The 26,113-nt window shown below is 37.8% G+C and overlaps 1 protein-coding gene across 3 annotated transcripts in view; it reads right to left on the bottom strand.

Annotated features, from left to right (window-relative positions):
- Window positions 1-26,113, bottom strand: part of LOC140162573 (uncharacterized) — a 104,703-nt gene that overhangs the window by 34,924 nt on the left and 43,666 nt on the right. For all 3 annotated transcript variants that reach the window (XM_072185831.1, XM_072185832.1, XM_072185833.1), the window contains 2 exons: window positions 17,706-17,836; window positions 16,762-16,984 (listed from right to left, as the gene is read on the bottom strand). In XM_072185831.1, the coding sequence (XP_072041932.1) occupies window positions 16,762-16,984; window positions 17,706-17,836 (354 nt within the window). The remainder of the gene's footprint in view (window positions 1-16,761; window positions 16,985-17,705; window positions 17,837-26,113) is intronic.

Below are 26,113 nucleotides of genomic sequence, written 5' to 3'. Positions count from 1 at the left end.
GTCTGCAAGTACAGTACAGTCGTGGATATTGAACACTCGGCGCCGGACTCGGCGACTGAGTCTCAGTCAGTCACGCACTGTGTTCATCCCGTATGTATCTCACGAGTTCGCCTATCATACATGACCGGTTGTAAAGCTAAGAAATAATCAAAAAATCCTGTACATGTACCTTATTCTATTCCTTCATTTTCTCATTGTGATAAGTTCATCTCAACTTGGTGTGAAGATCTGAACTGGTAGCACTAGCAGTTATTTTTTGCAATCTGTTTTCATTCCGGTTCTTCGGCGAATGTTTGCTCTTCGTGCTTTGACTGTAATATTCCCTATGCATATCAGTGATATCGTGGATGGCCTGGCCTATCCCAAATCACCCCGGCCAGCACTTTTCCCATTTTTAAATCCACACACTAATCAGGAACTTCATTCTTGATTTGATCATGTTTCCTTCATGTTATTCTTATTTTATTGAAGATATTTTTCATGTAAAGTAAGTTGACAATGACTGAATTCGTGCATTGGCCCGATGCATGCCACAGTAATGCATGGACATTGTGTTTACAATGAAACCGGAAGTAACTGTGTGTCCCGAGCTGGCGTCATCAACTAAAGCGCCCAATTTGAACGATTTCGTTTTGTAATTTAGGGGGTGCCAATATCCAATCTTTGCATGGAGATTATGTCTAGCCTGGTACGTTAGGCAAATAAAAATATTCTTTTCTGCTTCCTGACATCATAAGCTTTCCATTGATATATAACTTTATTTTCAATGAGGTTCACCTTTAAACAATCATAGTGCAAAATTTGACCTCAAGTTGCAGAGTATGAGTTTTAGTACCCAATTTGTCAAAGGTCATTCAATGAATGTACAAATGTACTGGGGTTAAAGAACTGTGCCCCTGATAGATGAGCATGTTGTGGATCTTACATCTAGTGAGGACTAGAACTAGCCCCGTTCCACAAACCGCGACGCCTCTCGAATAGCGAGCGGAGCGAGCACCGAGCGTAGGCTACTATCCTACAGTTGGAAAAGCATCATACAGGTAGAGTAGAGCACAGAAACCAGTGCTAGTGAGGACTAAAAGAAAACACAGCCTTTAAAACTAATCTTCCTTTTCCTAAATTCATATCAGTACATAGACACCAGGGTAGACACCCTGACCATAATTATTCATAATTCATGTTCAAAAGACAATCCTCCAGATTATAATCTAATAACATCAAATATTGAGAATAAATTATCAGATTGCGGCTTCTATTACAAAGTTTCCCATGAATCAGCTGGAGAAGCGAAGGTGACCCACAATGCCCTGGGGCAGCTGGCCATCTCCTTGGTAACCTAAACCAACATTCATTTCAGCTGAGGACCGTGCTCTCACAGCTGATGTGTGTGCCTACAGGGTGAGTTAAAACAATTCCATACATGGAGGATAAATATTGTGAGCACTGAAAATATTCCTGCAAAAGTATCCAACTAGCTGCAAATGGCTGCCAATAAATCCAATTCAGAGATTATCACCTGATATTTGTGGCTCTAGTCTTGTAATGAGCTATTCCAGTTGACATCCATACACCCCCTATGGAAGACATGACCTTAATCTCCCCACACAGGGGGTGTAGATTTTAAATGGCATCACCCATTCAGGAAACCCCCATTTGAAATTCACACTCCCTGTGTGTAAGATTTATGTTATAAAAGCGAGCGAAGCCAGCACCCAGCGTATGGGATCATCATACATGTAGGTATCAGAGTACAGCACAGAGAGTATTGGTGAAATATCTTGGATCATCATACATCATACATGTAGGTATCAGAGTACAGAACAGAGTGGTGCCACTCTCTGCCTCATCAATTCATGAAAATCCTCCAGACAAGAACCAAAAAATACATTTGATGTTGCCAGATTCTCTCATTCATACAGTCCATTTATGTCATCCCTTGAACTTGCAACTTCACTCTCTTGATAAAAACAATATTACCAAAATAAAATCCTCACAACAACTCACTGAGAGCCAATAATACAAAAGAGACCAGCACACTGACACTGCTACCCAAAAAAATCTTTTTAAGTGAAGTGATTGATCAAAATATCCTGAGGTGTATGTATTATATGATCTACCTGTATTTTTTTGGTCTCTGGTAAATAATAGGGGGTTAGGGTAATGATATAATAACAAAGTACTTGCTTCACATTTTGTTTGATTCTGCTATAAAGTGTATCGATATCACATTTTTACTTTTCAAACAAATATTGCAAGATTTGCTGGTAAAGACGACAACCTCAATTTTGTTTTTAAACTCTGATTTTTACACTATTGTGACATACTTTTGTGACTAAAATACCCGGGCAAAAAAGAACGAAAGTATAGGAGGCATCAATTATAGAGAATACAGTAGGCCCCATGTGTTTGAGATTCTAATGTATTTTACTGTTTTGCCTAAATTGCCTTGAAGTCATCTCCCAGGGTCTTCTTCTAAATGCAAATCTATAAGGTATGGAAGCAAAAGATTCATGTATAAACTTAATGTACAGTTCTTAAAACCAAAATACACTTCCACACACATCAAAGGACCCTCAGATGTGCTGGGTTCAAAAACTCATATTCCACAACTTGAGGTCAAATTTTTAGCTATGCTCCTAATGGAGGTTCATGAACAATGCACTGAAAGTAAGATAATTTTAGTTTGTAGCCCATATGGATCCATCATTGATGACATATGAATACAAGTATCTCAATAAAATGGCAGTTAGCAATTTATCATCAAAGTCAAACTTCAAAGGAAGTCATCACTCACCTAAAGACTGCAGTACACACAATCTAAATAAAGTGTGAAACTCGTGAGATAAAATAATATGGATTGAACAAACAAATATTCCAACCAGTGAAAAAAAAACTTGATTTAAATTTTTCATAAATATTCTTGAATCCAAGGGCTCAGAACAAAAATTGTTCACAATTTGATGGAAGTGTCCGGTCTTTTCCTTGCTCTCCTCTTTTTTCAATTAAATTTTCCTTGTTTTCTCTCTCGTATGCTATATGCTTATGGCTTGAGAAATTTGCTTGAGTCTGGTCCCATCAGGATCCAAGTGTGTGTCAGACCGGACTGACTAGTCAAAACAAGATCAGAGGATGTACTGCCGTAGGAAGAAGCAGCATCCACTTGCTTGATGAAGACCTTTTTTTAAAGAGCCTTCCACCAAAAGAGTAAAAAGACCCTAAACCTCAAAACCGATTTTCACATCATCAGATTCATTATGATCATACCAAAATTGCACTGGAAAATGTAATACAATATAATTTAAGCCGCTTTCTTTCTAAGTCATGACTAATGCATGTACATTGTATCTTTTTGAGTCCGATAATGGCGTCCAAAGCTGCTTCAGACTTGTATGACAAATTGATAATCCTATTACATCCCTTGACCTGTTTGTAACATGATGTTGTCATCATTTCTGCATCACTTCATTATTGTCATTATCTTGTTAACCCACTTTTCTATCAATCAGGAAAATCACTCACAATAAGGGCAACACAATTATTTCTAACTGATGTCCAGATTTGTAAATTTCACGATTCACATCACAAGTCGTGTCCACAGTACAGGAAGGCTGGATTATTTACGTACAAACATGTATCAGAGAAGTGTCTTGACCAATTTGGAACCTGATGTTGCCACCATTTCTGCATCACTATTCACTACATAATTTGGGCTATTCCATTTAAAATCCACACTACCCCTGTGGAAGCTTTTGGAAATATCTTCCACAGGGGGAGCATGAACTTCAAATGGAATGAACACATTAGGTGGCTCAATTTGAATTTCATACACCCTCTGAGGAAGATTCAACCTGAATTGTTCACTGAGGGAGGGCGAGTTTCAAATGGAGCTGCTAAAGTGTTCATTCTATTTAAATTTCATACTCCCCCTGTGGAAGGTATTTCCAAAATCTTCCACAGGGGTAGTGTGGATTTTAAACGGAATAGCCAAAATTTGTAATTATCTTGCTTAAAACCTACTTCCAGTAAATCACAAATCCCCGCCAAATGCCAACATAAACTTCAACACAATTATTTCTGTTGATATCCCGATTGATAATTTTCACAATTCACAAATCGTGTCCACATGATTACTAAAAATTTAGGCTATCAGAGAAGCATCTCAGGCCCGTATTTAATGGGGGGGTCAGGGGTGGGTAACCCCCAAAATTGCTAAAGGACAAAAAATTCCCCCCTTTTGACCCGAAAAGACTCATTGCAAGCGTAGCGGGCAAAAAAAGAGGGGTTTTTTTATGTCTTTTCAGTCAAAAAGGGTAAAAATTTTCAAAAAAGCTCCAGTTTTTTTACAAAAAGGTCAAATTTTTCAATATCCGCACCCAATTCCACTTTTTAAAAATTAGCCCCCCCCCCAAAAAATCCTGGTTACGGGCCTGAAGTGTCTTGACCTGATCTAGCACTACTTTCGGACTACTTTTGATAGTATCTCGTGTTCAGTCCAGCCTTTTAGGCTGGCTTTGCCATATGCGCTCACTAAGTCCGTGACAACCACAGACTGCACCTAGACCTGGTGATGTCGCCATACTTTCCAGGTGGTGAATGATGTGCATTCTCTAAATTCAGTAAATTTCCATCGTCAACCGTGTAATTTAATGGGATTATTTTGAAACTTTAAAACGCTTGAAATATCACAAACAAATAGGCCTATGTTTTAAAATAGATAATATAAATACAAGCTAAAACCGTTGGGGTTCGATAATGAACCCCACAAAACTAACCGAGTATATGGAAAATGCCACACGGCCGGGCGGTTTCACAAGTTGCCGGCTCTATCATGACACTCGCCGCCTGATACTTTCTTCATCACTAATCTGTCATTATCTTGTGTAAAAGCTACTTAATGTATTTTCTGTTGATGTCCTGATCCTGATTCGTGACTTTTATGATTCACATGGTAAGCCCTGTGTATGGCGAGGCGGAACTGTCAGGGCAGGGGTAGCCAACCTTTTTTAGACCAGACGCTATGATTTCAAACATGGTTAACATGCTAATTTGTGATGCGATCAAGCAAAATCAGTCTGAACTCGGAAATATTGATTTTGAGATATAGCCAAACAAAGGCAATATTTCCTTTGGTTTCCTCTTGTTTTGGAAACTCGTTAATTGCTTATATCTTTGGAACTGGTTTTCAAATTCAATGGAGTTTTCTGCAAATTGCAGCTTTGCAAATGCTTTTTACGATCCTATAAGAAACTGAAAATTTAATATTTCCGAGTTCCGACTGATTTTGCTTGATCGCATCACATTTGTCATCTACTGAAGATAAGAAATGTATACAAGTACAAACCTATTGTAGTTTTGATCAAACAGTTTTCTTCTCCTATGCATTTTGGGGGCTTTAAATAAATTACCGTTTAAATAATTTAATTAAGTCAAAAATAATATATAAATTTCGGAAAATTTACATCTCAACCTTTCCTTCCCTTTTCCCTTGTCCTCTTCTCTTTCCCATTTTCCTCTTTCATTTGTTTTGTTCCCATTTCCCTATGTTATGGCTCCGGGCAGGCAACTTAGCCCTGGCTATGCTTTGCCAATGTAGGAGGACCTGACCCGTATAAAAAGCGTATTGTACATCAATTCATATTCCCCACATGAAAAAATACCATTCAGAAATATGTAAAATTAAAAAAAGTTAACCCATACCAATTTTTATGCACTTTTGTGCATGTACACTGCACTGTTTACGGCATTACGGACCATACCATACTCGATACAAGTACCACTTGGCTGGCTAGCTCCCAACTAAAATTCATACCTCAATTTCAATCACAAACGCACATTTATATGCTTCAGTCTACACAATAGCATTAGAGCACAGTCACTAAGGTTAAATTCACGCATGCACTTGCACGTTCTATAGAGCTGAAATCATTAAGCTCCCATTTCGCCTGACAGATATTCAGCTATTTTTCTGCTTGTATTTTTTTGACGGCGTGATTGGCGGCACTAGGCTTCACAGGTGAAACCGGCTCATCAGAGAATGGTTGCAGTTACAAAAGATGAAATAAGTTCGTGAGGCCCTGGTTTATAACCCACGGGGATGCTTGGGTTGATGAAACTCTAGTTATAGTTCCATGATTGAAAAGTTACTATTATAAGGTGTTAATATGTAGCAATGATCCTTTGTACAGTATGTGGAACACATGAATGACTAGGATCCACAACAAGCTCATCCATCAGTGCGCAGTTCTTTAACCCCAATACATTTGCACATTTATTGAATGACCTTTGAAAATTTAGGTACAAAAACTCATACTTTGCAACTTAAGGTCGAATTTTGCACTATGATTGTTTAATTGAGGTTATTGAACAATGCCATTGGGATGAGGCCATTGTGGTCCATAGTGTACTCATGTATCAATTTGAATCTCAAGGTGCTATCATGAGATTATAACTTGGAGCCAAATAACGATGCGTTTCTACGTTTATAAAACTTGTTTAGAGTATCATATCTTTTCATCGCTTTGTTACTTCTTGAAATTCCACAACAATCTATCAACCAATAGTTCTAGTTTCTTGTTTGTTAACTATTTTGGCATACATGTATGCATTTTAACAATAAAGGACAGGGGCTTTAGGTTCAAGTTTTGGGGAAATGCTAAAATTTGGGTTACGTACAATTGATTGCAGTTCAAAATAAGATTAGGAAAAAGTTCTTCAAATGTAACTGATGTACATGAAGCATGAATACTGCCTAAAAATTGGGTTTCTGATTGTTATAAAATTGCATCATGAAATGCTAAAAGTTTGGCAACAACAATTAATTGCAGTTCTTTTATCGACCTGGCACAAACACCGCCTACATGTACATGCAGAGGTGGGGGCCTGATTGTAATGTATTTCATGAAATGTTCTTCAGTTTTCTGTTCTCGTTGTACACATTTTGTCTTGCTATAGTACCTGAATTCAACTGAATCACTCCATGAAATGCAAACATTTGAGCTACCACTGATTGCAGATCGAATGATATTAACAACGTTCTTTGGATTTGGTCTTACGACATTATCAAAATTCCTTCAAGAATAAATACTGCCTACATAGAACTGAGTCCTGATTGGCTAGTTTACATGTACGAGTATGTGTCACGGCACATGACCCTGACATGAATCGGCTCTCACAAGAAAATCAGGGTGCGCAAGTCAACAAATGTGCAATTACTTTGCCGAAAATTATTTTGTAATCATTTATCCCGATCCAGTTGTCCAGTTTGTTACTTCAATGAGTATATTACTTAAAATTACTTAATTTACTCAAACTACATGTGGACACTAATCAGAGACGCTCCACTGCTCCATTATAATTCAGTTAAAAAATGGTAATTAAATTTCTATACAACCCAGAAATTTGATTAAATTTTGCAGTGCGCATCATTTACCATGGTAACATAGTATACATCAATAATATTACTGGAAATAGCTAACAGAAATAATGCTCCATGTACATGTACACTATGGCCCACAAGAGCCTCATCCCAATGACATAGTCCAATAACCTCAATTACATAATCATAGTGCAAAATTTGACCTCAAGTTGCAGAATATGAGTTTTTGTACCCAAATCTTCAAAGGTCATTCAATGAATGTTCAAATGTATGGGGGGTTTAAGAACTGTTCCCCTGGTAGATGAGCATGCTGTGGATCCTAGTGGTACCTCCAATTTCAATTTTAGTCAAGTGGTTTATTCTAGATGCCAGCATATACTAAAAGAAGAAGGTAACTTTTATAAGGAAAGGAGGAGGAAGTTGGATGAAATTTAATAGGGCCTAAGTACTCCAAGTCACCCCAGCATGTACTTAACTTAAAGGGGCCCATGTCATGTCAGAATTAGTGGGAATATTAGTTGTGTTCACATTTTGAGTTATACCCGGCGTAAACTTACGCTAACATTGATAAAAATTCCACAAATATTTGCGCTACTCCTACCGCGTGTCCACACCTAGCCTACTCCTAGCACTATGCCGACCAGTTCCACCAAGCATTCACTTTTGGTCGGCGTAAACATCGGCAAACGAGGACACAAAATGAGTAGCCTCTGTACAGTGGTTGGATGCACAGGAACCGTGGATGTCCGCTGTTCCTAATCAGTGTTTCTAGATGTAAAATGCCATGCCATAGAAAATGATTGCAGTTGCAGGTGTTGGGCAAGTCTGCACTTGGATAGTGAAAACACACAGCTATAAAAAATAAAGCTAAAACTGCTCTAAGGTAAAAATATGACCATGTCCAAGGTAAGGCAAAAAAACACCAAACATCACAAATGTGCGTGTCCATGGTTGAATAATATCGCTTGTATCGAAACCCAGAAATCTTGATTAAAATCCCGATTTCCAGGTCACATGCAAGACCTGAATCCCCAAATCAAATATCAGTTAATGAAGCTGGCAATCACACTGGCACACTTCATCTCACAAGACACTATGGACCACAATGACCTCATCCCAATGGCATAGTTCAATAACCTCAATTAAACAATCATAGTGTAAAATTTGACCTCAAGTTGCAGAGTATGAGTTTTTGTACCCAAATTGTCAAAGGTCATTCAATAAATGTACAAATGTATTGGGGTTAAAGAAATGTGCCCTGATAGATGAGTGTGTTGTGGATACTAGTGAGAGATTTAAAATATGGAGGGAACCCCACATCAGGGAAAATGACTTGGTACTACATGTAGGAACCCAATCATACTCATCTATCAGGACACAGTTCTTCAACTCCAATAGACGTCTACATGTATAGAATGCCCTTTGAATGTGTTGGGTACAAAAACTCATACTCCGTGACTTAAGGTCAACTTCTGAGCAATGAGAGTTAATGGGGTTAATGAATTGTCCCCTTGGAAATTAAGGCCATTATTGCTCAGTGTAGATTTTTAAAACAAAAATGTTCTTATGCAAGCCCTCGTCTTTCCAAAGAAAAACAGACTCATGCATTCATTTGAATACTGAATCACATTCATGCATTCTTAATTCACAAAGACCTCAACCACGCAAATCTACCAGTTCTTGGTTCTTTAACCCCTAATAGACTTGTGCATTCACTGACTGACCTGTGAACACACTAGGTACAAAAACTCATATTCCACAACTTCAGGTCAACATCATGTTATCTATTTTGCTCTATAGAGGTCATTGAACTATGCCATCGATTATGAGTCCATTTCAGTCCACCAGGATTTCAAAATATCCTCATCCCTCATGACACATGTCCTTAACCCTAATATGTTTGTACATGCATTGAATGACCTTTGAATAAATTGGGTACACAACCTCATGCTACACAACTTGTGGTCAAATTTTGACACACGTTTATTGAATAGAGGTCGATGAAACTGTCACTAAAAGTGAGACTATTTTGGCGCATAGTGACAGTGTTTTTCATTCCTACAGGGTAAACTCGTATCTATGCGAGTATGTGACCACGACGTATGCACCCTAGAGTTCCGTGTCTAAGCCAATTTGCCTACCGACACTCCTGGAGACGTTTTGCAAGCTATCTAATTTCGGTTCAATTGTATTGCATGTGGAAAAGAAAACAACGTTTATCCTAAGCGTGCAGCAACTTGAGGGGATTAATGGCGGCAATGTAATTGCAATGCATTGTTGGATAATAGTCACAGTTGAACATTATAGTTTTATACCCTGATTTGTTATACAATTTCATGGAAAATAGTTCATAAAATACTTGCCACACACTGGGCAACATAAATAAGGCAAACTGAAAAAAAAAGATTGTTTGCCCTTTCCCAGCCAACCCAAAAATTTTGAAATCACCAGTCTGTTTTGTTGGGGTTGAAAAATGTAATTTAAAGTTGAAAAAATGTATTTGCGAGTTAATTTTACGATTTTCACCTTTCAATAAACCAAATAAATGGCAAAACTACTTGATTAGCCTTCATTTCTTTTTTTAAAATGCCTTCATTTATGATGTATCCTCCCAATCGGATGAGTAGTTTACAATTTAAAACATGGATGTGCACATTTAATATTCAGATTATTTTGAAACATAATAAAGAACCATGACCACCATGGTCTGACATGTCTACAAAAATTTAAATAGAATAACAATCGTCCAACCAATCCTCTTTTTTAAACCCTGTCAATAGACCCCCTTTTTCATCAGCTTACACCCAATGACCCTCCTTTTTAAGAAATTTACACCAAATCTGCAAATTCAACATTTTTGTAGCCATTTTAGCTTCACAATTGCAAAGTTTTACACATTTAGGCACAGAGAGTTACTTTTTTCATGGTCAATGACACCCAATTTTTAGCGTGCCATACTGAATGACCCCCATTTCTTGGAGCCCCCACTGAATGACCCCTTTTTTCAACAAAAATCCCTAACCAAAGACCCCTAGTGTCGTACTCCGATAGGCACAGGTACGTTACGTTACCCTAATACAGCATGAGCTTAAATGAACTCATTCCCGATGGCATAGCTCAATGACCTCCCATTTTACCAAGGAAAGTTTAAATTTTGACACATGTGTTTTTGTACCCAGCACATCCAAAGGTTATTCTTAGATTGAAGAAGCATATTGGGGTTAAGGAACGTTGTCCTAGAGATTGTCATGTATGAGAGGATTGTCATGTTTGTGATCCTAGTGTGTGTAAAGGTCATTCTTTATTTTAAAGCATATTGGGGTTAAGGAACTGTGTCCTAGAGATTGTCATGTTTGATATCCTGGTGATATGTTTCTATATATACATTTGTACATGCACAAAATGACCTTAAAATATCTTTGGTACAAAAATTCAACTCCATGATTTGAGGTCAACTTTTGACCTATGATATAATAGCTACTAGAGGTTAATGAACTGTGTCTTTATAGATGAGACTATTACATGTCTATGCCTCATAGTACAGAGCAAAACCCATTAAAGCGTCTCAGCATAATCTATGAATAAACAAGCGCTTGCTGACAAGCGCTTATCGGCTAGGTTACGCGTGCCGTGAGGGCACTACTCCATGCTGTATGAACGTACGGCAGAAAACGAGTCGTCAATATGACTCCGTCATGACTTTTCTATTCACTCAATATTAAGGCTCTAGATCTGTGCAATGTATTGATACAATGTGTGGAGAGACATTCATGAGGTAGTACGAGTGGATTCCTCCCTCGGGATCTGCTTTCGAGTTCTCCGAGATGGGAATCTTTATGCAACATGGAATATGATTTGTACAAATGATTAGGACAAAAATAAAATATTGTAAGGCATGAAATGTTTGTGTGCATCAACATTTTCGTCTATTTCACAGTGATGTGGATTTAATAGAAAAATATTCATGCTCCTCCGTAAAAATTTCTTTTTCCAACAAGCCTTTTATTGTATAAATTTCCAGAAAATTACACGTCTCATCGTGTAAATTTTATGCTGTGAAAATATTGTGCTTAAGAGTATTTTTATTCATCTCTATAAACTTCCTGTTAGTGCGTTTTGCTTTTCACGCATGTGATTTTATTATCTTTTCACTTTTTGTGTATAGAATTTATAGATAAGGAAGATGTGACATAATCACACATGACATTTGGAACATGATTGACGACATGCCTGCTTCTGAGAGATAAAAGACTTTACGGACTATAAAAAAACAATCATACATTTTTGAACCTGTTTTGTGCGTGTTGGTTGGTTGGTTGTGTGTGTGGAGGGGGGTGTGTGCATTAATTTTCACCGTGAATTGTGGACTTGAGGTCAGTGTATGTAAGCCCAGGGGAGGGGGAAGCCACCCCCTGGCTATTCCCTTGGTCCCAGACATCCTCCTTAGGATCTTAGTTTTATTAGCTAAGGGGTGCAAATTTCAAATGGGGTTAATACCTGAACTCCATTTTAAATCTACACCCCCCGCCACCCCCATGTGGGAAATTAAGGTCATGGCTTCCCTATGGGGGTGTTTGGATTTCACCTGAAATAGCCCAAATATCGATTCATCAATAATTACCTGCTACCCTTTGTTAATCCTCAATCACTATATTAAGAACATTTTTGCTATATTTCTCAAAACTGCATGATAACACTAATATTTTAAGCCTTCACGACAATACTCTCTCGATTTTTTTCTTAAATCAACTCTTGTCAATTTCACGCATCCCGTATCATATTCCAGTATTCATGAGTGGATTATAATCTTACCCTGGAGATACCCATATCCAACCCAGTCTAATTTAATATTCTCAATTTCTCATCTAAAAAAAGTCGCAGCATTTAATAGTCGATTTCATGTTTCTTGTAATATTATTTTCCGGAAGCTTTTGGGTAGTTCTAAATACGGATTCTACCTCCAAGCGGTATGGGGTGCATGTACCGGTACATGTACAGGTATGCACTATGTTACTATGTACCTGTTTTAAAACACATTACACTGATTGCTTGCAATTTGAATTGTTAATGTTTGTATGTGTGTTTGCGGTGTTAGAGTTAAGCTTTCTAAAATATCATTTCTATCAGATATCAATACCATCAAATCTCTCAGATATATATAAATTCTATCAAATCTATAGCAGTTTTTATCAAAACTATTGATCATTTAGATCAAAACTAGATTATTTTTATCACTTCTATCACAAATATCATTTTCTTGCCCCTTTATAGTCCGTTCTTGTGATATGGGACAAAACATCTTGGGAAAAAAAAAAAAATGTAACACATACAACATATATATGTAGGCTACACACACCAATTAATAAATCCGAAAAAATCTGTTCATAAATAATTATATCCAACTAATAGTAAATACAAGAACCAGGAATGTCAATGATTGATGATAGATCCACACAAGGAACAGGAAGAACAAAAATGTGGTTAGCATTGTATTTGTTCCCCATTGTTCCTTTTGTGGGCATTGTTGACTTGTAAATCAAATTCGCAAACACAATGGTTGACCTCATATACTTTCCTGCCATTCTTTTCCACTAACTGTTTAAAAATTAACCTTCTACTACACATCTAAACTTAACCTTGGCAAGCTCTCAAAAATAATCTATACTTTTAATTTATGTATTTTGAAATACCTGTGCAATGCACGCATTCATGCTCATGAAAGGCGTAAATTTTTCATGTGTGGAAAAAAAAGGATCTGCATACATTGTACATACTTGTGTAATTTTATATTTGTGTATTGTGTGTGAAGGGTGTGTAGGGGGAGTGCATGTATGTAAGGGAACGTTCACAAACACTTGTAAGGTGGGGCCTGATGCAAAAAGGGGGCCCTGAAAATTGTTGACCCTCCTAAGGGGGGGGGCCCTGAAAAAAATGACCAAATTTTTCTGGGAAAATTGAGTTTATATGCTTTTCTATGGGGTTGACCGATAATTTTCATGTCAAAAAGGGGGGGCCCTGAAATTTTTAGCAATAAAATTTTTTTGCATCAGCCCCCCCCTTACAAGTGTTTGTGAATGGTCCCTAAGTGCAGTGTACATGTGTGAGTGTGTACCATTGTCCAATGCCCACCCCTTTCTCTAAATAAAACCCTCAAAATCTCAAAACAAAAAACAAAAATTCAATGAAACTGACCAAAATTGCCATCCCAGGGTGTGTTTTTAATATTAGACAATATGGCAATGGGTTCCAGGGTTTTATTTCATTTTTTGGATCATTTCAATTGTGAATTTTTCATTTGAAGGGGAATTGCCCAGAGGATATTTGTTATTTTGATATCCCCCCCCCCCCCCCTGCCCTGAATCTCTCACACAGGGGGTGTGAATTTCAAATGGAATCATCCATTCAGCTAACCCCATTTGAAATTCACACTCCCTGAGTGGAAGATTGTGGTCATGTCTTCCATAGGGGGTGTATGGATTTCAACTGAAATAGCCCATATTTTCAAAGTGACAGCGATGGTGAAAAAGGGTCTTAGGGACGCACCATTAGATTCTCAGGGGGGGCATGGGAGTTTGGGTCAGGCATAATTTTTTTTTTTCGCCTCCAAAGGCAGCAAAAAATTATTTTTTCAATTTTAATACAATTTTTATACAAAGTTGGATGGGGGAAATTTTTGGTTTTTTTACTCATCAGTGAGGTAAATTTTTTTTTTTAGTCTCACTGGTGGGTGAAGTCTAAGGCCCGGCAAAAAACGAGATCTCGCTTTTCACGCCGTTATTCTCGCTATTAACCAATTATCTCGCTTTTTAAGAAAGTTCCCAAGCAGTAATACTTACTATAAAAATGTTGCTTTATGCCATAAAAGTTCGTTGAATTCCATGAAATGAACTTCAACATCGGAAAAGATTGCAGAATTCGACAGCATTGCAACCACATTGCTAGGTGCAAAACCCATGGTTTACTTAATAAAAAATGACATTTCATTGCAAATGAGTTCAAGTTTAGGCCAAATATTGTTATATTTATTGAATTATTGGAATATTTTGACTATAAAACATAATTCAAGGTCAAATTTTTGTCACTTTTTTGCCGTCTGACGACAAGGTAGTAAAGGAAGCACATCCTCATTGTTGTCATTGACCGAATCTGAACAACAGAGGGCTTTTTTATGGAATTATTTATTTATTTATTTTTTTCAGATTTTCGTATTTTCGGGGCGTTTTTAAAGCTTCTTGTATCATTTTCCGGGGGAAATCTCGCTTTTCAAGACTTTGGATCTCGTTTTTTACTTTAAAAAATTGCGTTTTTTGCCGGGGCCTAGTGAAGTCTAATGGTGCGCCCCTTAATAGCCTGGTCTTTGGGCGACAGAGCACGTGCTGGTAATGGGGGTCTTTGGTTGACAGCGATGGTGAAAAGGGGGGTCTCCTACATACTGCGCCACCCCAATTTCAGCACATCACGTCAAAGCTCCCATTGGGCGCCCTATTCCTTTTTTAAAGGAATTTTTATTTCAAATTTGAAATTTGGTGGAAAGGAGGTTGGGGTATGTCTGTGTTTGTGTGTTTGCCATTTGCGAGACATAGAGGTCCAAAAATAGTTGGTATGTACATGTAATGATGTCAGCAAGGATATTAACACAGAGAGCAATGACAGAAATAACGCACCACTGGACGCCAACACAGGTGCACATAATCCCTAATACACGCTTCCCATATGCGAGCCAAATCCCCACCGGACGAGCCTTGCCATTCAGCTCTGATCTGACACATGTACACAGAGATAACCCAAATGATAATAGCTATTATTACGTACGTAGGTCTATCTCTACGTACAACAGCAGACATTAAGTTTATATCATAGGATTTACTTTTTGGCTGCAACTGGGATGACTCAACGACATGTCACGCTAATATAAATAAGCTACAATTATGCAAAACATCAATCACTAGATCTGTCAAACAATCTATAAGTAATCCCCTTTTTACTGCCTTTTTTCAATTATATATCCTCAACAAAGTCTCTGATATAATCATCCAAGTGCAACGCTAGACATATACATTTTAACGATTCAATATTAATCATGCATTAGACCCACTCCAAAGCTGGTGCAGTCCTAGCCAGCTATACTGCGTTTGGTAATAGCCAGCTATACCGCGTTTGGTGATTAATCGGACATGACCCCGATACCAATCAATACATGATATTATTACAAATGTACAAGGTCACTGGGAAGTAACCAATTTTATTGGCAGTGCCGTAAGTTTCCAGTGAGTAATACATAAAGTCAATACGAGCATGTGGTCAGGTCTCGTTATTTTCCCTATATATTACAACATTACTTGCAGCGTAACCTGCAAGGGCACACTTTACCACAAGCATGCAAATGCTGTGAAGCGCTAGTAGAAATTTTTCCTTTCAGAAAAACAAGCAACAAGCCACAGAAAAAATGGTGACGAAACCCAAAGGAAAGCGACTTGATACAAAATCAAAGAATTTAAAGGGCTAAATACGGCAAAATATCCCTCAAGTGCTAGCAAATTTTACCCCTAACTGTTTGGGTGGGGGTGCCCAGCCCTGTGTGTTACATGTACCTGTCCTGAACAGAATCAAAATAATCCTTGTGTATACTTTTTGCCAATAACAAACACTTTTCGTAAAAAGCTCTTCTGTAAAAGTTGGCCCTGTAATGATCTATGATACCACTATGGCATTGTGTATACTTTTTGCCAATAACAAACACTTTTCGTAAAAAAGCTCTTCTGTAAAAGTTGGCCCTGTAATGATGATCTATGATACCACTGTGGCATTTTTCAACTTAATGTGGCAGTGACGTCAGTGCGCTTTCATTAGGTGCAGCTTCAAGTAGAGCTCTAGATTTTTCCTTTCCCCAAGTGTCAAAAATGCATCTAGAGCCAAAATATGTGATTTGCGCTGCAAATAATGCTATTGCAAAATGCATATTTATAGCAGCCCTACATTGAGACCATTGTGGTCCTTAGCAGTCAAGCTAGCTCAATCGCTAAGTCGTTCGACTATGGTGCGAGAGTTTGTGGGTTTGAACCCTGGCAGTGCCTAGTGCGCTCTTGTGGAAAAATTGAGTTAGCTTGTATTTCCCCTGGACAAGGAACTAACTGCTAATTTGTCTCGTTGTAACCCGTACGAAACTCGGGGAGCTGATCCTGGTTGCGAATGTTATTTGTGGAATTCTAGGGTATGCGCTCTTGAAACAGCAAGTACCTGATTTGTTTATGGAATGTTGTGGGGCCGTAGTGGTCAGCGACAACCTGTATAAAGTGTGCTGTGCTGAGGCTTGTGGATCAACGTCTAGGCGTTGTGCCTGTGCGTAGCGCACTATAAATCAGTGCGCTTTTTTTTAGTGTACCTACCTGTGACAAGAGAGACTGACTTAGGGTCCACTTCAAGAGTTCCAAAGTTCTTAGTACTAATAGCATCTTTGAGCGACCTTCTAACTTCGTCGGCTGTGATTGTGCTTTCTGGACTATAGCTGGCTTCATATTCTGTGATGATACTACCGTGTCTAAATGCTAGAATTGAGATGTTCTGAAGACCTTTTCTAGTAGCTCTCTTAGATTCTAATGCTTGCCGAATCTGTAATAATAGTAATAATACATAAATATTTAGAATTGCCAACTTTTTTTTTGCTCCAGTTTCATAACCAATATACGAGAAGCTTTTTTGTCCACAATTTTGAAGGTTAGCATTAAGTTTACACACAAGTTTAGTGGAAGTTGATCAGAGTATTCTTATAGGTTGATAGGGGTATACATGTAGATGAGTTGATTTCTGACGTCAATGCCTGGCAGTATGCGCACGCATCACCACAACATCCATTGTTTTTTGCCTGGCAGTATGCGCCCACATCATATTTTGTTCAGGGCTCCCGTATTTAAAACTCCCGCCACATCACAATAAAGCTATTGAACAGTGTAGTGGTTGCATGGGGTTCACTCAAAAATATCGATATACCAGTCACTTGCCTTTGTTGATAAACATTGAGGTCAACTCATCTATAGATTCCAAATGAAGTTTACCATTCTGGCAACCCCATTTGAAATTGACACTCCCTGTGTGGAAGTCTGAATCAGACTTAACTCCATGAGAACTACCTGCCGATTGGTCAAAAAGAGGTTTTCATTATCAATTGGACCAATCAGCAACATTAACAGAATAATTTCACCACGCAAAAAAATTGGGGTGAATTATTTGCAAAGCTCCATTCTGATTGGTAATTAAAGTAAAGATATCATGTAATTGACCAATCAGAGGCAATGTTAGATCGGCAGGTAGTGCTCAGAGTGTTAATACATACCATTGGAAGTATAATATTTGAAAATTCTGTGTAAGTTTCGGACCGTGGGTTACTGAGATCCTCCATCCAGTCCAGAGTTCCGCCACCAATTCCATTGATTGTGAATTCACCACGGAATTTAATAGAGTTATCTGAAAATGGAAGACAAAAATCAAATCATTTTTTACAATGTAATATTTGAATCTCTATGATACCACAGGAGGATCCCAAACATGCTTAACTGTCAAGGCACGTTTCTCAACCCCAATATGCTATTTTTCTTGTACCTTGACAGGATGACCTTTAACATGTCTTGGGTACAAAACTCATTCTGTGACAACCCAGGTCAAATTTTGAGTAAATATTTTATAGGGGGATACTGAACTTTGCCACTGTAATGAGACCATTGTGACTCAAAGTGATAAACCAATACAAGCTTAAATTGAATTTTTTTTAAACAAGGGCTGGAAAATCATTTCCCAGGAAGATCATAGCCAAATTTATAAATGTTATTCCAAGATCTAGCAACATTTCCCGTAATGTATTTCTTACATCTAAGGGAAATAAAATAGCCCGTCAAATTTCAAAATTTCCCTCCAATTTTGTGGCTATGGTTTCCTGGATTCTATGTTTTTCCAAGTCTGATTTTAATTCGGAGCAAATACAACATCCACTGTGCAGTACAAGTTAGTTTTAAAAATTCTTAAGAAACTGTAGGGCCTACTTTTAAAGTCTGGAGAGAGCAAATATTGTACAATGCACAGATCTACAAGCTGTATCAAAATGACAGATACCCATCAATTGTCATTGATAATGGATGAGTCTGACGCGTAAAATTTCAACATACGATCCAAATAATTTGTAGACTAATTATTGTATAAAAAGCCATAAGCTATACATTCGGGACATTTCAAGAGTACCATATCCAATGTTGCATTTGGAAGAGGCAGGCTTTTCAATAAACATCAACAATTTATTGGTACCAATCATTTTTATACAACCTGTACACATATGAATGAGTGTGTTTGTTTTAAAATTAACAACATGCAACTTGCATCATTACAACATATTTAAATTTAATGCTCTGCGTGCAAGCCATAGGCTTCAACATAAAGTCGTAAGTTTTGAAATATTCTCTCAAAATATCAAGAGCTATCTCAAGAACCACTGAACCAACACTAGGCTTGTTTGTACTCATTTTAATGCATTTTTCATGCTGATTCCAAATATGGTCATGGCAATTTACAATTCTGAAATTTGTGAATTAAAATAAATTGAAACTTAGTCTGCAGTCGGCACCCATGTTATGTGGAGAGATTTAAAGAAGAATTGCGCCTCCTTTCATTCAGGCATAGACAAATATTTTGCATTGGGAAAGTTGTCGCTATCTTTTGACATTTTTTGCAAAGCTATCAACTATCAACTCAGTTAAAGGGTTCTCCAACATGACGAATGGGTACCCTAATTGAAAACTCCAGCACCTTGAAGAATGTTGGAATTATTGTAAATGAGCAACTAACCTACAGTGGCGGCGCCAGGGATTTTTTGTAATTTTGGGTTTTTACTGGGGGGCAAGAGTTTTGACTGGGCATTTTCCCCCATGCCCCCCCTGTGGCTCCACCACTGCTAACCTAACCCCCCTCCCCCTACATTCCAATAGATAATAATATCAACCTTTACAAGAGTACAGGATGTTCATTTTATAACATAAAATTATATAGGCACATTTACATGTCATATAGATGCAGGTATAGTAATACACACGCATGGCTCACCACAAATTTAATAACACTGCTCTAATGGCATATGTACATATGATCTATAATTGCATTACAAATTGATAATCATGTAACATTTTCTCCCGATAGAAATCCATTGGTTGATATTAAAATCCTACGCTTATAGAATATCTGTCAACATATTTACAGACAATGAATTATTCAGATTTTTCCATACATCGTTCAATTTTTTCGACATATATGAAGTTCAGTACCGGTATAGATTTTCTCCCCCAAAACACATACATTTTTTCAGGTTTGGGGGGAAAATATCTATATCTTCAGTATGAAAGGTCAAACTTTTCAATTGATCGGGCGGCTTTTCATCCCAGCTACTTTAAAATAGATTTAGATTTATAAAGTTTACTTTGAGGACTGTTAAATATCAAAAATATAAATTTTTAATCATTTGCTATAGAATGTGTTTATATTGTGAATTTCAAAAAATCTAAATTATTTGATATCAGGACCTTCCTGGTTTTAGAAATTATGCAATTTGATATGTCTGAACATGGTCTGAAGTGCTCTCAGGTCCCCAAAAATATGTGATAAAATTCCTTTAAAAGGAAGGCCAGCCTCAATGCAGAAGAGGTCTTGTAAATAGTTTGGGTCACCGTGAAAGGCATTTTAGGATCACGCTTACATCCATGTTACATGACAGTTCACCAAACCATCAATGGTGAGAACATGCACACTGAAACAGCAAAAAGCATTAACTCCTATAACTCCTGTCAACTCTTTAATTCATTACTCCAAATTGTTCTGTATTTTTGTCTTTACTGCTTTTTACCCACGCTTATAATTAAAATCAAGAAATACACGGCAGTTGTTAGTTAATTCGCTATGTAAACTCAACTTACATGCACATTTTATTTTATAATGATTTTATATTATTTCGCAATGTATAGTTTACTATAAAGTAGATAGTGGCAAGCACATGATAAAGGATTGATCATTCACTACAATCTTCACTGTATTTTTTTGAATGTGTTGATTGTTAGTCCGAAACTCCTGCAAAGCTATGGACATGGCATCTTACCTACTCCAGTCTGTAATAGTCTGCATTGTGTGTTTTCTCAGTCTTCAATCATTTTGTTGAATGTAATTTTATGAATCAAATAAAAAAGATAGAAAGTGGCCTCACTTTAGTTATGCGTCTTTTTACAGTATTTATAATTTATAAAGTAAGACAATAATTTATTTATTTTGTGCATGTCAAAATATGGGATATATTGTTCAATATTATAGCTAGCCCCTAAAAACTTTATTTTCCATCGGATTTTTCCCGTTGAAAAGACAAAACTGATGTTAAAGATAGCAATAATATCATCAATAACATTTTGAGTCAATTTGATCCATAACACGATAGGATAGGATAGATAATTAGGCTACTTTGACTCCAATGTGGTCCATATAATGAAGATTTTGATTCTACAACATTATTAGATCTGTTATCAACATATCAATTATGCACTCACAGGCAACCAAACATCATGCTGTGCTCAGTGGTCCACTGATATTACCTTGTTCCAGTGATCATTCTCTGCTAATTACTAATTGTTGACCATGTCATTTTTTTGATATGCTGATTGCTGAACAAGTTTATGTTTATATGTGTAGGCCTAACCTATGATAACTTTTTTAAGTCATAATTATTTCAAACATAACTTTGGCAATACTCAATCGTTTTCGTTCGTTGAAACGGCAAAACATACTTTCTTTTCCTTGCAAATCAAATTAGCAGACATCAAAAACATTTCCACCACAAGAAGTAAAAAAAATAATTCATACCAATAGAAGAAGGCTATAATCTTAGCTAATCTTTAGTGTACACAAATCCCATCTCAGAATTAGATACCAGCCCTATGGGCTGGCGAAAATGTCCCTATCTGAGCCCTTAAAATGTATAAATTCAAGAAAATGTTCATGTCACAGAAACATTGGTTCTCTTCAAGACATGAAATTTTAATGCCACAAAAATACCACCCTTTACAATATCCACCTTTTTGTTGGCAGGTGAATTACAATAAAATTGACAAGGATCTGTGTTCACTGTTCAAGTCTGTTGACCATGGTGACCAGTGGACCTATCCCACAATGCATAGCAGCTTATACATACCAGAGCATCATCGAAATGTCACATACATGTATAATTGAAGACCGAATTAAAAAGACTAGTTTGCGTCTGACGTCAGGGCAAAGGCGCGACATGATTGGCTGCTGACCTGCACAGTACGGCATATTTTGTTCTGGTTAACAGGACGTCACCCGGTTATATACGCAAACTAGTCTTTTTAATTTGGTCTTCAATTACACAATGTATACAGTAGTGTAGGCCTACATGATGCAATGAAGAAAATCATTGCAAGAATGGATTTTGAGAAACTTGTTCCAGTGGGGAGGAGTTCACTTCTTGAGTGAAATCTGAGAATTTTGCATTTTGTGCCCAGAACTTCAGGAAGTGGATTTTTATGGATCTGTGCCGAGAACTGCAAAACTGTTGAATTTTAATATCTCAGATATCTACTAAATTAAAATTTGAAGTAGGATACCAGTGTCTGCCCCCTAGGGTTAGAATTTGCTCATAATGCTAAGGCTAGATCCCGGGGGGGGCACTCAACTTAAATTTTGGTAGGGGTGTGCGGCGCGGAGCGCCGAACTTTGGGAACTGAGAACTGATTTTCGGGCAAAATAGGGGCTTGAAGAACTGAAATTTGGGCCAAATTATAGACTGTTGAGCTAACAATTTCCAATTTTTTTCCAAATTTGAGCTTAAAGAGCTACAATTGTCAGAGTTTGGGGCTCAAAGAACTGGATTAGATTCAAATGTGGGGCTTAAGGAACTGCGGAGAGCCTGAAAGCGGGACCCTTGACCGCCGACATACCCGTACCACCTTAACATGTGAGTGCCCCGGGGCTAGATGGGAAAAAAACACCTGCAGATTTGGCATAAAACATCCATTTTTGGCCATGGATTGACTTGAAACGTTTCAGATTTTTCTAGCTTTCTAAGATAGGGTCATTTAAGGTTTTGCAACCATACTTGGCAAGTCTGTCTGCACATAAAACAAGATTTTTTTCCACTGCCTAAATGCCAATAATTATACAGTGAATGTTATCTGTTTCGCTTCTCTTGACTTCTCTGAATTGCTAATCGCTTCATATGCCCCTTCCAAGCAGTGTGCTCTAAGCTATTCCAGTAGAAATCCATACACCCCCTATGGAAGACATGACCTTAATATCCCACACAGGGGGTGTAGATTTCAAATGGAGTCACCCATTCAGGTAGCCCCATTTGAAATTCACACTCCCTTTGTGGGAGATTAAGGTCGTGTCTTCCATAGGGGGTGTGTGGATTTCAACTAGAATAGCATATTTTAGGACTGGAATTCACATTAGACATGCAGGCCGATATGGGGTAATGCATTCACACTAATCACTATACTTTGAGTATCTGTGCATTAATCATGATTACATGGTACAAGCATCTTCTCTGGTACAAGGTATTCTTTTCCTCAGTCTTATTACCATTGATGCACTATGCGACAAAATGAATTCATTACCAATAGCAAACGATTAACCGTGGACGGTTTTCTACAGCTGATGGATAAAACCATCATTTTCATCAATCCCTCAAAATTTGACCCTCTGCCCAAGACCTAAAGTACACAGATATAATATCCAATTGAATGTGAGGTACATGTATAAAGGAATAGCCATGATGTGCACTCTGTATACGCGACAATATTGAAATTGACAGATAAATGGCCCCTGTCCCAACTTTATTTCCCAGCCTGGGGTCCGTTTCACTAAACTTTTAACCCTCAAGTAACCATTCGTAAAGTTGCGAATACCCAATACTAGACGTGACTTTATGAAAGGTCCATGTAGTAAATCCCTATTGCTTTATACGAAGGGTAATGTAAGTTTAGTTACAAACGATTTTGAGACTTGCAAACAGTGTTCGAATTTAGGAAAAATAAATGGTTGTCCCACGGACAACCAGATTACAATTTCTGGTTGTCCGTCTAAGTTTTTGGTTGTCCGTAGGCCTACAAATGTGACTTTTGGCTAGATTTATGAGTTGTCTGGCGGACAACCGAATCAGTATTTTTGGTTGTCCGGCGACTTTTTTAGTTGTCCCGGGCAGCCGGACAACCAAAATTTCGAACGCTGCTTGCAAAGCTTCGTAAAGTTAAGGAAATGGACCCACGCTATAAATTGTAAACCCGAAACAATTCTGGGGTCCCAATGATTTGAAAGCTGGCAGGAACTCTGATACAGAGACAAACTGTCTACAACACATTTTTTTAAAGGTATCATAAACTGTGAGCAATGCATTGTGGGATTCTGTTCACCATCCTACACAAGGGACCTTGAGTGCTATCCTTTCAATGTGTTACATTTCATCAAGAATTTCTTCCTCTAAATACCATCCCTGGTGCTTTCATGCTCCATTCAAATGCGACGCTGTACACAATTTGCTGAAAAAAGTTTGTGAGTACCACCGTAGGCTGTTATGTATAAATCCTACCAATAAATATAGAGGCTACCTGGATACTAGATGCTTATAAAATCAACTCATTTTTCAACTCAAGTAAAGCACCCAATCAGTCCAGATCTCCCATTGCTGACTAGTGAACATACATTATATAAAACAAGAACTTAGTGCCAAAAGGACAAATGGTTATTGTTTTGATCATGCAGCAGGGATGCCAAACCCTCAATTTGGTAGCCCAGTGGGACAATTTTCCACTCCGGTTTTGACAATTTTCTGTTCCACAGTATAAAGCAATGGTTACAACAAATAATTTGGCAACTTTTCAACATTCGATTCGCTCTTGCAACTTCCGGTTGTTTCCCGTCCCAAACAAACCAATTGATGATTGTCCTGCAATTCAGGCTTAAAATCTTTGGCAACCCTGTCGCGGAGTACCTTTTTCTGCACCTATTGAGGATTTATTCTTTAGTTTTAAAAACAGCCTCATGGTTTTTGATTGAAGTTGATAAGAAATTTTCTAAAAATGTTGGCAAACGATTTTCAGATTTTTAAGCTTTCAGTGATCTGTAGGAAAAAAATTCCATCGACAGAACCTACTTGGCAAATATGTCCACCCACAGACCAGGCCCCCCCCCCCCCCCCCAAATGAACACTTTTTTTCAAGAGATGCTTGCATAGCATGCTGACAATTATAAATATTTCATTGTTTTCACACAAATTTGCTTTTACATGAGTGAATATTAACAGATTTTTATAGGATCAAGAGCCGAGCCCACAAAGTGCCAACCTTGCACTACTCTCCATCTTGCATTTACTGCAGATTAAGTGGCTTTACAAGCTTAGGTAAGACAGCCACATCAAATGGCATGGAAGACAAATAGACAGGGAACAATGAGAGAGAGAAAAGAAAGGGGGAAAGAAAGATGAGAGGGAAAGATGGGGAGCTCGAGAGGGAGAAGAAAAAAAGATGAGAGAAAGAAAGATGAGATGGAGAGATAGAGTAGGGAGAGAGAGAGAGAGAGAGAGAGGGGGGGGGGGGAAATGAGAGTCGGAAGAGAGGGAGCTAAAAAAAACTGATATTTGAATTTAATAGCTCAAATTGAACTGAAATTAAAAGAATACATGGAAATTTGAGCAACAAAACAGATGAAATCTGCTAAAAAGCTGAAATATTTCAGGACTGAGATGAAAGAAAACGACAGAGAGAAAGATGAGAGAGATATAGGATGGGAGATAAAAAGAGAAAGAGTGAGCGCAAGTCAAGAGAAAGAGATAGAGCCTATAGTTTGATCAGCTCGTAATGGGCGGGAAATGTTAGGTTTTTACCAGTACGCCAAAAAGTATACCCACGTTAAGAGTTCTATTAGTTGACCTGTCTGGTCTGTAGGCCTATTTTGTGTGTTAAAGAAAGTAGCCAAAGTGTAGGACTTGAAATAATAATTCATGATGATTCAAGCGAGATGTCACAAGACAACTCTCGAAACAAAAGATCCTGATAGAGAGATCCAATATGTCCGCCCAGAACAGGTCCCCCTCCCCCCGGCGCCTAATGAACACATTGTTTTCAAGAGATGCTTGCATACATGTAGCATGCTGACGATTATAAAGATGTCACAAGACAACTCTCGAAACAAAAGATGAGATGTGATGTTATAAGGCCCGCTGATTACGAACTGATCAAAGTATAGAGGATACATACAAGAGATGGAGAGGGAACAAGACAGATGAGATCAAGACAGATGAAAGTGAGAAAAAGAGCGAGATGAGAAAAGATGCAAGACATAGCAAGACAGATGACAGATAGAGGGTTAACTCCACATGAGTCAGATCCATATTAAAATGCTTCAATGTGATCTCCCAGGCAGAGCTGCCAACATTTGAATCTTGAAAAAAAGGGAGATTTCCAGTTGCAATCAGGGAGATTTGTCAAAATGTGTACATCTTAATGGACAAAACCATTTCCTTTTCAGGGAGATGACCAAAATTAAGGGTTCTGAAGGTTTAAAAGTAGGGAGTCTCCTGCGAAAAGAGGGAGAGTTGGCAGCTCTGCCCAGGATGCACATCCATAATAGAAAGTGTCTACAAGGCACTCAAATCCATATCCGGGAAACAATTGCGTACAGGTTGTGCGCATGTTTCTTGTACATTGG

This window comes from Amphiura filiformis, chromosome 10 (assembly GCF_039555335.1).
Source record: "Amphiura filiformis chromosome 10, Afil_fr2py, whole genome shotgun sequence".
In the NCBI taxonomy this organism is placed as follows: Eukaryota; Metazoa; Echinodermata; class Ophiuroidea; order Amphilepidida; family Amphiuridae; genus Amphiura; species Amphiura filiformis.
The sequence above is the reverse complement of the archived record's forward strand: the minus strand, read 5'-3'. Positions and strand labels throughout refer to the sequence as shown.